At 34.8% G+C, this 15548-nt stretch overlaps 2 protein-coding genes and 1 long non-coding RNA gene across 3 annotated transcripts; all 3 read right to left on the reverse strand.

Moving 5' to 3' along the window:
* Window positions 1-4187: 4187 nt before the first annotated feature.
* On the reverse strand, window positions 4188-6223 carry LOC130677241 (uncharacterized). The gene has a single exon (XM_057483921.1). It carries the CDS (start codon window positions 6190-6192, stop codon window positions 4261-4263), a length of 1932 nt encoding a protein of 643 aa, XP_057339904.1. The 5' UTR covers window positions 6193-6223; the 3' UTR covers window positions 4188-4260.
* Window positions 6224-7663: 1440 nt separating this feature from the next.
* Window positions 7664-10160, reverse strand: LOC130677094 (uncharacterized). The gene is made up of 3 exons (XR_008991534.1): window positions 10003-10160; window positions 7895-8009; window positions 7664-7830 (listed from the first exon to the last, which is right to left on the reverse strand). It is a non-coding gene; the product is annotated as an uncharacterized LOC130677094 (long non-coding RNA).
* A 2544-nt stretch (window positions 10161-12704) lies between these two features.
* On the reverse strand, window positions 12705-14759 carry LOC130677092 (uncharacterized). The gene has a single exon (XM_057483682.1). The coding sequence runs from the start codon at window positions 14705-14707 to the stop codon at window positions 12788-12790; it is 1920 nt and encodes a 639-aa protein (XP_057339665.1). The 5' UTR covers window positions 14708-14759; the 3' UTR covers window positions 12705-12787.
* Between the last annotated feature and the right edge of the window lie 789 nt (window positions 14760-15548).

Here is a 15548-nt window from a genome sequence, read left to right on the forward strand (position 1 = left end):
TGAGATACGTAAAAGAAAAGTATGAAAAAATTGCACTTGCGAATTTAGGGGGGATATAAAAATGAAATAACATGTTAATAAGAGAAAGATATAAATAAAAAGGTAGATAGCGCCAGTTTGTCATCATCCAGTTCCACTTCCACTTCCACCACTACCACCATCTTTTTCTAACCACCCGGAGTCGGTTAGTAGTACGTGATAATATGTTTGCAACAGGTGTATTCATTCCCAATATATATATATATATTTATATATATATATATATATATATATATATATATATATATACTTCCTCGATCAAAAAATTAATATTACGGTTGCTATAAATGATAAAAAAATCTGACTAAGAAAAACTAGAAAAACTAAAAAAAATTTTTTGAACACAAATAAAGAAAAATCTAGGACACAATAGGAATTTTCTAGAGATTTTCGGAAGTCTTCGAGTATTAACTAGAGTTATTGAAACACTTAACAACTGTCTAGGAACTTTTTTTGATACATAGTAACTTTTTGCCACAGAGAAATCTAGGGAATTTCTGGTGTATCTAGAAATTTTCTAGGAATCGTACGAAGTCTCCGAGTATTGACTAGGGACTTTGAAAAACTTAACAACAATCCAGGAACTGTTTTCGATGCCTAGTAATTTTTTGCCACAGAAATCTAGGAAATTGCTGGTGTATCTGGTAATTTTCTAGGAATTTTCCGAAGTCTTCGAGTATTGACTAGGGACTTTGAAACACTTAACAACAATCTAGGAACTGTTTTTGATACCTAGTAATTTTTTGCCACAGAAATCTAGGAAATCGCTGGTGTATCTGGTGATTTTCTAGGAATCGTTCGAAGTCTTCCAGTGTTGACTAGGGACTTTGAAACACTTAACAAATATCTAGAAACTGCTATCGATACCTAGTAATTTTTGCCACAGAGAAATCTAGGAAATTGCTGGTGTATCTAGGAATTTTCTAGGAATCGTTCGAAGTCTTCGAGTGTTGACTAGGGACCTTGAAACACTCAACAACTATCTAGGAACTGTTTTCGATACCTAGTAATTTTTTGCCACAGAAATCTAGGAAATCGCTGGTGTATCTGGTAATTTTCTAGGAATTTTCCGAAGTCTTCGAGTATTGACTAGGGACTTTGAAACACTTAACAACTATCTAGGAACTGTTTTTGATACCTAAAAATTTTTTCCTCGAAGAAGTCTAGGGGATTTTCTTAGAATCTAGTAAATTTTATTCACAAAAATTCATAGAGAATTTAGTCTAGTATTTAGCGATACTTCAGTACAAATAAATCTAATGAATTTTTTGACGTCGAAATCTAGGAAAGATGCTTGGAATTAATTTTTTTTAGCTGAAAAATTCTGGTGATTTTTTTCTGGGACATAGTAATTTCCCATGACAACGAAATCTAGCGATTTTCAGCAGCTACAATTTCTAGGAAAAATCATTGAAATCTAATAATTTTTTTCTAGAAAAAATTCAGAGGTTTTTTTGATCTAGTATTTTTTGGTCCAAGAAATCTAGGAATTTTTCTTGGACATCATAATTTTTCATCCTAAAAATTCTAGGAAATTTTCATGGACTCTTGTAATTTTTTATCCGGAAAAATCGTCGGATTTTTTCTTAAATTCTAGTCTTTTATATTTTTTCCTACAACTTCAGTTTGTAACCAGAAAAAAATCTAGATAATTTTCTTAGACTCTAGTCAAATTTCACTACCGCAGAAACTAGTGACTTTTATCCCGACAATAAATAAAGTCTTAATTTTTTTTTGTTACGTTTATAAAAAAAAAATTCATCATTCTAAATTTTTCAAAAATATTTAAAAAAAAAATAACATCGACCTTGCCCATAATTTTTTTTATTTCCAGGCCCAAAAAACCCCAAGTTTTGTGTCGGGATCCCGATATAAACAACAATACTCTCAGATAACATTTTAACGGCCCATTGTTTCTTGACCTCTTAAAATTCAGTATTATATTTTTTTTTCAATACATACTTCAGCCACAAAAGATTGAAAGAGTCTAGAACCCAAAAGACAAAAGTCACATGAACAATAATAATAAATAATAGAAGAAAATCCCAAAGAAAAAAAAAACCGAATTTTTAAAATCTCTTGTCTAGAGTCTATCGTCTAGACTAACGACTTAAAATGGCGTAAAATGTCATGTTTATTTTAATAGGTTATTTTTTGTTGTTAGTTGTTAGTGCCTATTGTGAGTAAGACAGAATTAGCTGGGATTGGTGGGGGGTTAAAACGTGAGGAATGGCCTTTGGCGCCATAGAGACTGCAGGCAAACCGCCAGACAGGTGCTACTTCTCTCTCTCTCTCTCTCTCTCTCTCTCTCTCTCTCTCTTTTTCTCTCGATCTCTATAAGATACTGGTAGAGTTGGTTCGTTGTTGTCATCTGAGATATCTGTGGTAAAATGATACGGTAAGCCGAGAGATTCGATCACAATCGCAGATTAACAAAAAGTTCAAATGAAAAATAAAGTTATAGTGAATTATAATAATAATGACAGTCAACAATTTTTTTTTTAATAGGAGTTGAAAAATTATGGGAACATAAAAAATAATCTAGGGAATTATTTGGAAAATTTTAATCCAGGAAGTTTTTCTGCAAGTTTTGACAATCTAGGGAATTTTTACCGTAAAAGATAACATTATAGGGAAACTTTCTAGTTACTTAATGATATCCATAATTTTTCTAGTAACTTTTATTATTTAGGGAATTTTCCAAAGGGCGAAATTTACGTCAAGAAAAATTTTGGGTGCGAAAATTGGAACTAGAAATTTTCTAGAAACTTTTTCTCAACTAGATAATTTTTTACTAGTAGATTATTTTTAACTGATTTAAAAAATCTAGGGAATTATTTGGAAAATTTTAATCCAGGAAGTTTTTCTGCAAGTTTTTACAATCTAGGGAATTTTTACCGTAAAAGATAGCAGACTAGGGAAACTTTCTAGTAACTTAATGATATCCATAATTTTTCTAGTAACTTTTATTATTTAGGGAATTTTCCAAAGGGCGAAATTTACTTTAAGAAAAATTTTCGGTGCGAAAATTGGAACTAGAAATTTTCTAGAAACTTTTTCTCAACTAGATAATTTTTTACTAGTAGATTATTTTTACTGATTTAAAAAATCTAGGGAATTATTTGGAAAATTTTAATCCAGGAAGTTTTTCTGAAAATTTTGACAATCTAGGGAATTTTTTTAGTAAAAAAATGGGACCCTAGGGAATTTTTCTACTAACTTAATGATACTCTGAATTTTTTCCAGTAACTTTTCGTATTTAGGGAATTTTCCAGAGGCCGAAATTTACTTCAAAAAATTTTTCGGGTACGAAAATTAGATCTTAAAATTTTCTAGAAAATTTTTCTCAACTAGATAATTTTTTGCTAGTAAATTATTTTTAATGACTTGAATAATCTAGGGAATTATTTGAGAAATTTCAATCCAGGAAATCTGAGAAGTTTTATCTAGAGAATTGTGGAAGCTTTATCATCTAGAAAATTTTGAAATCTTTAATTATCTAGAGAATAATTCTAGTGACATTGTTTATTTTGTTAAAATTCACTGGTACGATAATTGATTCTAAGAATTATCTAGTAATTTTTTACGATCTAGATATTTTTCAAAGAATTTTTATAGTAATTTTACAGTCTATGGAATTTTTTACGGCCTAGGAAGTTTTTTCTGCAAGTTTTGACAGTCTAGGGAATTTTTACGGGAAGCGTTAAAATCCTGGGGAAACTTTCTAGTAACTTAATAATATTGATAATTTTTTTAGTAACTTTTATTATTTAGGGAATTTTTCAAAGGCCGAAATTTATTTTAAAAAATTTCGCGGGTACGAGATAATTGGATCTAGAAATTTTCTAGAAACTTTTTCTCATAGATACTTTTTTACTAGTAAATTATTTTTAATAAATTAAAAAATCTAGGGAATTTTTTATAGTATTTGTAAACATTCTAGAGGATGTTCGTAACATTTTCTGACAGTCTAAGAATTATATTGGTAACTTTTGTTATCTAGGGAACTTCCCAAGCATCATAATTTACTTTATAAAACTTTACTAGTAACTTTTTCAAATCTAACTAGTTTTTTCTAGTCACCACAAGTCTAGCAAATTTATTAGTAACTTAAAAAAATCTCAAAATTTTGATAGTGGAACCATTTGCAGCAAAAAAAATTTTCAATTAGTCTTCCAATTAATCAAATAGTCAGTGATAAAATTTTATTAATTATAATACTTATTTCGACTTAATAATATACATAAGAGTTTCTTTATCACGAGAGTATCGTTTACCTTTGAATTCTAGCGGTATATCGGCAAGTCCACTTGTACTGCCAGCAATTACGTAAGATGGTTTCGCTGAATCATTAACTTTAGCGGAACATTTAAAAAGCTCGCTATCTTCGTAGATACGTTCTACGTAATAATTTTCTCCAGCATATCTAAAGGTCAACATTTTATCCTTAGAGTCCCCAATGATAACTTGATAATCTTCCTTACCCTCAATCATCATGTGCAGGGTGAACTTAGTCGGTACATAATCATCACCTCCACCTTTTGGATTCACCACAACGAAATTATCTTCTGTGGATGCACCAGTAACTTTGTGCTCAGAAAATCCCGAGTAATCGTCTTTCCAACGAAATTTAAGAACTTTGGCTGACTTATTTTCAATTGAATAACTTATCTGGGCGCCATTATTAGTAACGACACCAACTTCCTTAATAGTACAGTCGCCATAAAACGTTTCAAATTTATAATTATTTCCCCAAAACATCAGTTTGTGTTTAGTCAATTGTCCAATGAACGAGTCAATATTCACGCAATTATAAACTTTACCATTTCCGAAGATATCCTCTGCCAGTAAATGTTGGTAGTCTTTTTCATCGATCGTAAGCACACCTGGCTCATTTTTCAACTTATCCCAAGTCAGTTCCCGGTCGTACGAGTAACCATTGACGTACATTTTACGCATCTGTAACCAACCGAGAGACAGCTCCGCGCATTTTTTATCATTAGCCAGCGAAATCGGTATACCATCTCTCTGTACGCGGAGTGAAAACATAAATTTTTCTGTTTTGAATACTCCGAGACCGATGAATGGAAATGTATAGACGCCTAGATTCCCTTTGACGTCCCACCCAAGGTCGTTGATAAAATTATACCGATTGCCGGTAAAGCCGATGACCCCAAATGGCAAATAGGGAATCGTTGGATGCAACAATTTGGTCAAAATGACCTCAATGCGTTTATATTTAGCTGACGGGTACTTAAATTTTATTAGCGCCCTCTCGGACATCGAGGCACTTACTAAAAGCTTGGTGTAGTCGACAAGATTATCACGAGCCAGATAAGAATCTTCGCTATAAAGGCATTCCTCTCCTAGCTCATCAGTGCTTCTTGTTTCTAAGATAAGAAAACTCTCAACAGCAGATCGAACTTTCAGATCATGGAAATCGGTCTTAAATTTATCGTTATCGTAACCGTCATTGGCCAATAATCTGAAGACTGTCAGTCTAACGATATCGGTTGGGTCTGTAATATTTTGGTTGATAAATTTATCGACCGCTGGTATAAATCGTAATATCTCACGGCGACATTTTTCTTTTACCGACTCATCTTCGCCGAAATAAATGTACATCGCTAATAATTTCAGTGCAAAGTGCTGCAGGTCGTTGAAGTTATCAACAATTTCATCAACTGTTTTACCGACAGTTAAATCAGCAGTCGATAACTTATCGGCTAATTTGTTGACCTTCGTATCGACTGTCGGATAATATTCAGTTTTTTTCTCTGGATTACTGTGGCAGTACTCAATTACTTTTATAATCAATTCAATTTCATCATTGTGTTCTCCAACATTATCAAAGAAATCATTAAAATCATCAGAACTATTCCATGACTCATCATTTATTTTGTCAGCCACAGATTCGTAGTCTTCGTCCCTTGTTCTTAGATTTGCTAGTAATCTTTCAAGACGTTCTACCGACGCATTATAATCGTCTAAGGCTGTATCGTCTGGTAATTGATTTTCGTCAACATTTGATAGTAAATTTGACTTCTTGGTTTCAAATTCGTACTTTAATTCCGTAAGAATGCGTATTATCAATAGCACTATTGTTATTATCAATAGAAGATATATAAAATCCACAATATTTAACATATCCATTTCTTTATTTATTTTAGTATAAAGTTCAAGTGAGAAATAACTTTACTATAATAAAGAAAAAAAAATTAAAAAACTTCATTCAAAAGCAAATGACGTCACTGACATATTTATAAAAATATGCTATATAATAAGTGCCGAGACATTCCCTAGTAGCAATTTTGTCAAAGCCTTGTACCAGCCTGGATCAAGATACTTTAAAAAGATTTTCGATCAAGAATTGTACAAGAATTGGTCCAGATTCTTGACCAAGATTATTGGTCAAGACTTGAGCCAAACTGTAGTCATAATTTGTCAAGAATTTGACCAGAAATCTGGAGCTGTCTATTGCTAAACTTTGGGACTATCCTATATAGAGGTTCTCATTCTACATTAGTTTCATTTATAATACTGTAGTCGAGAAATGAGTTCTCTGTAGAAAATGAATCTAGTTTTTTTAAAAATGCGAGCGACAACTTATTGAATTCGTCATTAAATTTGACAAGACATTTTTTTTCACAAATAAAAATAGCAATTTTTATAAGTCAAAATCAAATAGAAAAAACGAGAGACTCTGATTATTAGCAATAACTCAAAAATTAATAGAGGAAGCGTAAAATTAAAAAACGATTATTAAAGAAGAAGCAATTTTCTATTTGTCACAACTTTCGGAATTCTATTCCCATTTTTTATAATTTTAATTATTCATCTTAATCTATTCAAAAACTTCCGAAATTTTTTAAGTGCTAGAAAATTCTGAAAATCAATTTTTCTAGGCATTACTACAAACTCAATGCGTAATTTAAAAAAATAACATTTTTAAACTTGTTGACTCAACTATAAATAAGAACCACTGCAATACTATACTTTTTACATTCAAGTGGAAAGGAGGGAAATAGGTGCGCGCTCGTCGTCTTTTGCGTTTCTCGCGCAAGTCTATGTCAAAACTCTGGGTCAAGAATCTGGTGAAATTCTGGTCACAGACTGGCCCAAGTCTGCAGCCAGTCTGGATAAAGATTTTTGATCAAGTGTCTTGGTCGAGAATTGTACAATTCTTTACAAAGTGCTTCTTCAAGTATCTTGCCAAAGAATCTTGCCCAATTCCATTGCTACTAGGGTATGGCTCCCGGTGGGTACCCCGGGTGCCATAAGGGCGTACCATAAAATTTCAAATTTGAAAAAAATTTTTTTTCGTCATTTCTACGCGTTTCAAGTAAAAGTACGTCGATTCCCAAAAAAAATTTATTGGTACGCCCTTATGGCATTTGTAACGCGATATTTGTAAGTTGAATTAAAGTTCATAATAAAAAAAAATACATTTATATTATATAATAAAAGTAATGATTAAAAATAAAATGAGTGATTGAGGTGTACACTTTTGGATTTTCCAACATTTTTTTGATAGTGTGCTCGAATATGAAGCTCGGGAACACGAGTATCCGCGAGTCATGGATTAGGATTGGAAAAATTTTGCAAAATAATAATTCAAATAGAATAACAATTTCCGTATACTTTTTTATTAAGATAATTGTAAACAAAATCTTAAGATGGATTTTCTATTGATTATTTTCCAGATCCGAGAATTTCACACTCTCCCTTTCCCGACGTTGAAACGATACATCCCGAATTGCCACAGCAAGGTGGGGGTTCGTCCCATTGACACTATTAATTAAATATATAGAAAATCATTACGTATTACTAATGATTTTATAAAATTTTTTCTTACCGATCGTCCCACGGGAATACAATATTCACCATTTGCATTAAGAGCCAAAAGTGTAATCAGTAGAATAAATATTAATAATTTGCTTAACATTTTTTTAGGAGTGATTGATAACCAACTGGAATTCAAAAAGAGATATAATAATTTTTTATTAATTTTTAACTTTGAGGAAATTTAAGATTTAGTCTCATCCTTAGGTACACGGAAAAAAATAAATAGAACTGGCTACCATGTCAGATAGTAGTCAGTGCCATCTGTAGACAAAAAAATTAAAATAGCAGTGGGTCCTATCTACGTAGTACTGACTACTCTCTACATTTTTCTCAGCGCCATGTCGGATGTTGGTCACTACTATCCCGGGAAAAAATGATCAGACCTGACCATGCCTGTTCATGTATGATCAGGCCTGAAATTAGACCTGATCATGCCTGTTCATGTATGATTAGGCCTGAAATTAGACATGATCAGGCCTGATCATACCTGTCCATGCCTGTTCATGTCTGAAGCGTTGAATACACTCAGGCCTGATCGTGCCTGTTCATGTATGATTAGGCCTGAAATTAGACATGATCAGGCCTGATCATACCTGTCCATACCTGTCCGTGCCTGTTCATGTCTGAAGCGTTGAATACACTCAGGCCTGATCATGCCTGTTCATGCCTGGTCATGTCTGAAGCGTTAAATACGCTCATGCCTGATCATACCTGTCCATGCCTGGTCATGTCTGTTCATGTCTGAAGCGTTAAATACGCTCAGGCCTGATCATACCTGTCCATTCCTGTTCATGTCTGAAGCGTTGAATACACTCAGGCCTGATCAGGCCTGATCATGTATGATTAGGCCTGAAATTAGACATGATCAGGCCTGATCATACCTGTCCATACCTGTCCATGCCTGTTCATGTCTGAAGCGTTGAATACACTCAGGCCTGATCATGCCTGTTCATGCCTGGTCATGTCTGAAGCGTTAAATACGCTCATGCCTGATCATACCTGCCCATGCCTAATCATGCCTGTTCATGCTTGAAGCGTTAAATACGCTCAGGCCTGATCATACCTGTCCATGCCTGTTCATGTCTGAAGCGTTGAATACACTCAGGCCTGATCAGGCCTGATCATGTATGATTAGGCCTGAAATTAGACATGATCAGGCCTGATCATACCTGTCCATGCCTGTTCATGTCTGAAGCGTTGAATACACTCAGGCCTGATCATGCCTGTTCATGCCTGGTCATGCCTGAAGCGTTAAATACGCTCATGCCTGATCATACCTGTCCATGCCTGGTCATGTCTGTTCATGCCTGTTCATGTCTGAAGCGTTAAATACGCTCAGGCCTGATCATACCTGTCCATGCCTGTTCATGCCTGGTCATATATGTTCATGTCTGTTCATGGCTGTTCATGTCTGCTCATAGATCTAAAATTTTGTTGACCAAGAATCTATCACGTATAAGATTTTTATTACTTGAAGTTCATACGAAACTTACTTTTCAACTAAATCTCTTAGGTCAGTGGGTAGCGAGTTACACTTTCAAGCGCAAGGTCTACGGTTCAAATCCTGCACACGCCCGAATTTTTTATTTTTTTTATTTTTATAGCAATAATTATATACATGTATAATTGAATATAGTTATACATAATTATATATAATTATATAGGGCCATTTTTTATATATAATTTTTTTACCCGGATGGGCATGAACAGACATGAACATACCTGATCAGACCTGAACATGCCTGATCAGGCATGGTCATTTTTCATGTCTGATCAGGCCTGAAGACTCATGCCTGTTCATGTCTGATCAGGTCTGATCATTTTTTCCCGGGCAGATTTATATTGGCCTAGTGCAAGCCTTACACAAGAAATTTCTGACAGATTATCACTCAATTCTGGAGCAAGACACTAACAGCTAGAGGTCTTGCTCAAAATACTTACTCCGGAATCTCGTTCAAATATGTGCTACTACAGTATATATCAACCTATATAGTTCGAACTAGATTTTATCGGAATTCGAAAATTAATTCTTTTGTGTTGAACATTAAAGATTTATGATTTCTAGAAAAAAATTTTCAAAAGAGCGAATTTTTTAACCAATAATTAATAATTACTTACGCGGAGGTAAATTGGAATCCGTTTAATTTACATTCACTTACGACTTTAGTATTATTAAAAAAATCTTCCGCTTTTATACACGTTTTTATCAGCTAATTTACATAAAATTTTAAAATATTTATTTAATTAATTATAAAAAAATTCTAAAGTTTTTCGTATTTCTGCATAACAATTTTTTGGTCGTTTGTTTATATGTTTATATTTTAATTATTTAAGATGAAGTCGGAGATAAATTTAGCTCTGATTTGTGTTATTTCAGCTTAATCCGAAACTTATTTACCATATTCTCAAAAAATAATAAAGGATAAGAGAAAAGAAATAAGAGAGACTCACTGAGATGACATCCCTGTTTGGAAAATCTCATAGAATCCAATAGATTTTCATCAATTCTCATAGAAATTTTATAAGAATGAATGAGTTCTATGAGAAGTGCTATAGGTAAGTAAAGGGTCTTATACATACAGCTATAAAAATCTATCGGCTTTGTTAAGCAGGGATGGTATACAAATCCCGAGTAAAAACAGAATTCCGCCGCACCACCGCTGCACTACAGCCGTGACAATTCCGAGTAAAAATGAAATTATTATTTTTACGAAAAAATTATAAATTTTTATCGACCGCCGCACCACCGCTGCACCATAGCTGTGATATTTTGTTGTAAATTATTTTTGATTAGTGATTTAAAAGTGATATATTCTTTTTAATCTCATATAGCACAAGTAAACTTAGTAGTCACTGCCGGTAGCGTAGCCTAGTCGTTGAAGCGTCGGTCTTTCGTGCGTAAGGTCCCGGGTTCGAGTCCTACTAAATCGCGTGCGTTTGGTTGATATTTATAGCGTTTTTTCCCTAAATTAAAAATTTCTACTCGGTTAGAAATTAATTTCATCACAAATCTGATTGATTTCCGCATCATCAAAGAAAAAAAAAATTACAAAAATTGAAAAAGTCTTTTTTTTTTAATTAGTTGAAATTTATATACATGGCTATGTATCTATTGAAAATTTTAATATATGGCCATATAAAATTCACTTTTACCGGACGATTAAATTTCTCTCACCATAAACCGGGTAAATTAATTAATTGATCATAAGATATTTTGGCATATAAATGCCATTTTTTTGTGAAATCGGGGTTATGCTTAGGCATTGGTGCGGTGGTCGTGCAGCGACGGTGCTGGCAGAATATATTTTTAGCGTGCGGCGGAATCCCAGAGAGGAAAGTACCACGGACCCAGGCTTGGCCCAGACTTGGCCCAACTTTGTAGAACCTTGGGCCAGGCTTGTAAGCCAGTCTTGGCCCAGCCTTGGTAGAAGCCTGGAATGATAATCTCGGGCCAAGCCTGGTTGCCAGACCTGGCCCATGCTTGGTTGCCAGACCTGACCCAGGCTTCCAGGAAACGAATAAATTTAATTTAAAAAAATTTATTATTATTAACCTCGTAGAATTCATGATCATTAACGTTTTAATTATCTAGGGGAGGTAAATGATGTGAAAAAAACTCGGTGGAAATTCTGCTGGACTCTGGGCGCGAACTGCCGTCCTTCTGATTACTGGGTCCGAACGGTAGCTACTGGACGAACCTACTAACGTTGAACTGGTACATTTATATGATCTACTTATATAAACCATAGGTGTATCCAAACTTTGGTAATCCTACCTTGGCCCAAGCCTGGCTTGCCATTGGATAGCCAAGGCTAGGTTACCCAGTCTTGGCCCAAGCCTGGGCCAATATAGGTGTGCCAAAACTAGGTTCCCCAGTGCTGGGCCAAGTAGGGGCCCGTTGTTCAACTCTGGCAGCTCCTGTATTGGATAGTCCGTCAAACGGCGGTGGTGCAGCGGTGGTGCGGCGGTCGATAAAAATTTATAATTGTTTCGTAAAAATAATAATTTCATTTTTACTCAGGATCCCTGAGTAGAAAATACGATTCATGACGATTAAAAATTTCTATTCATTATGAATCGTTTTTAATCGTAAAATAATAAACAATGTTTTGATGATCACTCGCTTAAATTTGAAACAGTGAAAATAGTGACTATCCACTGTTTACTAGTGAAAAGTATGTCACTAATTTAAACAGTATACTTTTCACTAGCAATAAGCGACCCTGTACGGAAAAAGTCTATATCCACATACTGTACTACACCATTACAGTGATGCCCCATAACCTCATCTTGCGGTGGAGGTGCAATGGCGTAGGAAAACCACAGAGAAAACCGAGCCGGTACAGTTTGATTTGGATGAGGCTCTAGTGATCAATAAAATTCCCTCTTTACCGATCACTAGATCCTCATCCCGCGCCTAACGGTCGGCGAACTTCGTTCGAACCCGACGCATGGCTAAGCAGTCACCCAACCAAGTAGCAATCCGGCTAGATACGACTTCATTTTGGTGATCGCTTGAGCCACGAGGGTGCCGAATGGCTGCCTCTGCCGCTGGAATTTTTATAGTATTTTTTAACCGTCTAGGGAATGTTGGTAAGAATTTCTGAAAGTCTAGGGATTATACGGATAGCTATTGTTATCTAGGGAATTTTCCAAGCGTCATAATTAATTTCAGGAAACTTTACTAGTAACTATTTTTCTAACCTTACTAATTTTGTCTAGTATTCAAAAGTCTAAAAAATTCACTAGCAATTTTAAAAAATCTTGGGAATTTTCATAGTACCTTTGAAAAATTTTAAAATTTCAATAGTGAAATCATTGGCATTAAAAAAAAATTTCTCATTACAAATTCTTCGAATTAATTAGATTGTCGGCAATGAAATTTCATTAATCATAATAATTACTACGACTTAATAATATACATAAGAGTTTCTTCATCACGTGGATATTTTACACCTTTTAAATCTATCGTTTTTTCGGGGATGCTACTTGTATGACCAACAATTACGTAAGATGGATTCGCTGAATCATTAACTTTAGCGGAGCACTTAAAAAGCTCGCCATCTTTATCCATACGTTCTACGTAATAATTTTCTCCAGCATATCTAAAGGTCAACATTTTATCCTTAGAGTCCCCAATGATAACTTGATAATCTTCCTTACCCTCAATCATCATGTGCAGGGTGAACTTAGTCGGTACATAATCATCACCTCCACCTTTTGGATTCACTACAACGAAATTATCTTCTGTGGATGCACCAGTAACTTTGTGCTCAGAAAATCCCGAGTATTCGTCTTTCCAACGAAATTTAAGAACTTTGGCTGACTTATTTTCAATTGAATAACTTATCTGGGCGCCATTATTAGTAACGACACCAACTTCCTTAATAGTACAGTCGCCATAAAACGTTTCAAATTTATAATTATTTCCCCAAAACATCAGTTTGTGTTTAGTCAATTGTCCAATGAACGAGTCAATATTCACGCATTCATAAACTTTACCATTTCCGAAGACATCCTCTGCCAGTAAATGTTGGTAATCTTCTTCATCGATCGTAAGCACACCTGGCTCATTTTTCAACTTATCCCAAATCAGTTCCCGGTCGTACGAGTAACCATTGACGTACATTTTACGCATCTGTAACCAACCGAGAGACAGCTCCGCGCATTTTTTATCATTAGCCAGCGAAATCGGTATACCACCTATCTGTACGCGGAGTGAAAACATAAATTTTTCTGTTTTGAATACTCCGAGGCCGATGAGTGGAAATGTATAGACGCCCAGCTTCCCTTTGACGTCCCACCCAAAGTCGTTGATAAAATTGTACCGATCGCCGGTACAACCGAAGATTCCAAATGGCAAATAGGGAATCGTTGGATGCAACAATTTAGACAAAATGACTTCAATGCGTTTATATTTAGCTGACGGGTACTGAAATCCCATTAGCGCCCTCTCGAATGTCGAGGCACTTACTAAAAGGTCAGTATAGTCGACAGCACAATCGAGAGCCAAATAAGAGTCGTCTTCATACAGGGTTTTATCTGCAAGTTCATCAAATTCACTTATCTCAAAGTCAAGAGAATACTCAACAGCAGATTGAACTTTCGGATCCTGGAAATCGGTCTCGAATTTATCATTATCGTGACCGTAATTTGCCAATAATCTTAACACTGTTAGTCTGAAGATATCGCTTTGGTCTGTAATATTTTGGTTGATAAATTTATCGACCGCTGGTATAAATCTTAATATCTCACGGCGACATTTGTCTTTTACCGATTTATCTTCGCCGAAATAAATGTACATCGCTAATAATCTCAATGCGTAGTGCTCCATTTCATTAATGTTATCCTTAATTTCTTTAAGAGGTCCATCGATAGTGAAATCAGCAGTCGATAACTTATCGGCTAATTTTCTAACCCTGGTATCGACTATCCAAACATATTTAGTATTTTCCTGTGGATTACCGTAACAGTACTCAATAATTTTTATAATCGATTCAATCCTAGTATCGTAATCTACAACCTTCTCAAAGAAATTATTAAATTCATCAAAAGTACTCCACGTCTTATCATTAATTTTGTGAGGTATAGATTCGTACTTGTCGTCCCTTGTTTTTAGATTTACTAGTGATCTTTTGACACGTTCTACCGTCGGGTCATATTCGACGACTTTATCGGCTGGCAATTGTTTTTTACCGACGGTTGATACTGTACTTGACTTCTTGGCTTTAAACTCGTATGGTAATGTCATAAGAATACGTATTACCACCACCGTCATTATTATGATCAATACAGGAAATATAAAATTCACAATTTTCAACATTTCTATTTATTTATTTTAGTATAAAGTTCAAGTGAGAATTAACTTTACTATAATAAGAAACAAAAAAAATAAAAAAATATTTTATTTAAAAGGCAATGACGTCATTTTCTATTTTCTTATTTATGTACCTCGGACGAACCTCGCGCCAATGCTGTCGAAGTGAGTAATGTTTGCAGTAGGGATTTTATAAATCCGAGGCCCGTTAGGTTCTTTTTCCTCTGTCGAATAACAGAGGAATACCTGAGTCTGAATTACTTTCAAGTTTGGAATATAACTGATCTAGAATTCGGTTCTTACCAGGCACACCACAAACAGCTAGGCGCGATCTCGTTGCGAACACTGAACTACCCCCGCTGCTTTTGCCTAGCGCCAGTAGTTGCCCCTCCCCAATATTTATTTTTCATCCCCGGCGGATTTTTACGTGCAGACGAAACTCAATCGGTAAATGATGCGCTACCCTTATAGGAAAAAACAATAGGCCCAAGCTTGGCCGAGGCTTGGCGCAAGACTTATTAACTCTGGGGAAAGCTTGAAATCCAAGCTTGGCCCAAGTCTGTCTAAGCATCGAAATGATAACACCCAGCCAAGCTTGAGTGACAGTGTTGTGCCAAAACTGCATCTTAGTATTGGCCCAATAACCAATGCCAGTATTGTGCCAAGATTGCATCTAAGTATTGGCCCAATATCGAGAGCCAGTGTTGTGCCAAGACTGTTGCTAAATAAGCACCTATGCTTATTATAAATAAATTAAAAAAAAAAAAAAATATTAGTAGACATGTGCGTGATGGTAACATATGGAAATAAATTTGTACACAGAGAAATCGGGTGGATCGATAAAACT

Source organism: Microplitis mediator, chromosome 11 (assembly GCF_029852145.1).
Source record: "Microplitis mediator isolate UGA2020A chromosome 11, iyMicMedi2.1, whole genome shotgun sequence".
Classification (NCBI taxonomy): Eukaryota; Metazoa; Arthropoda; class Insecta; order Hymenoptera; family Braconidae; genus Microplitis; species Microplitis mediator.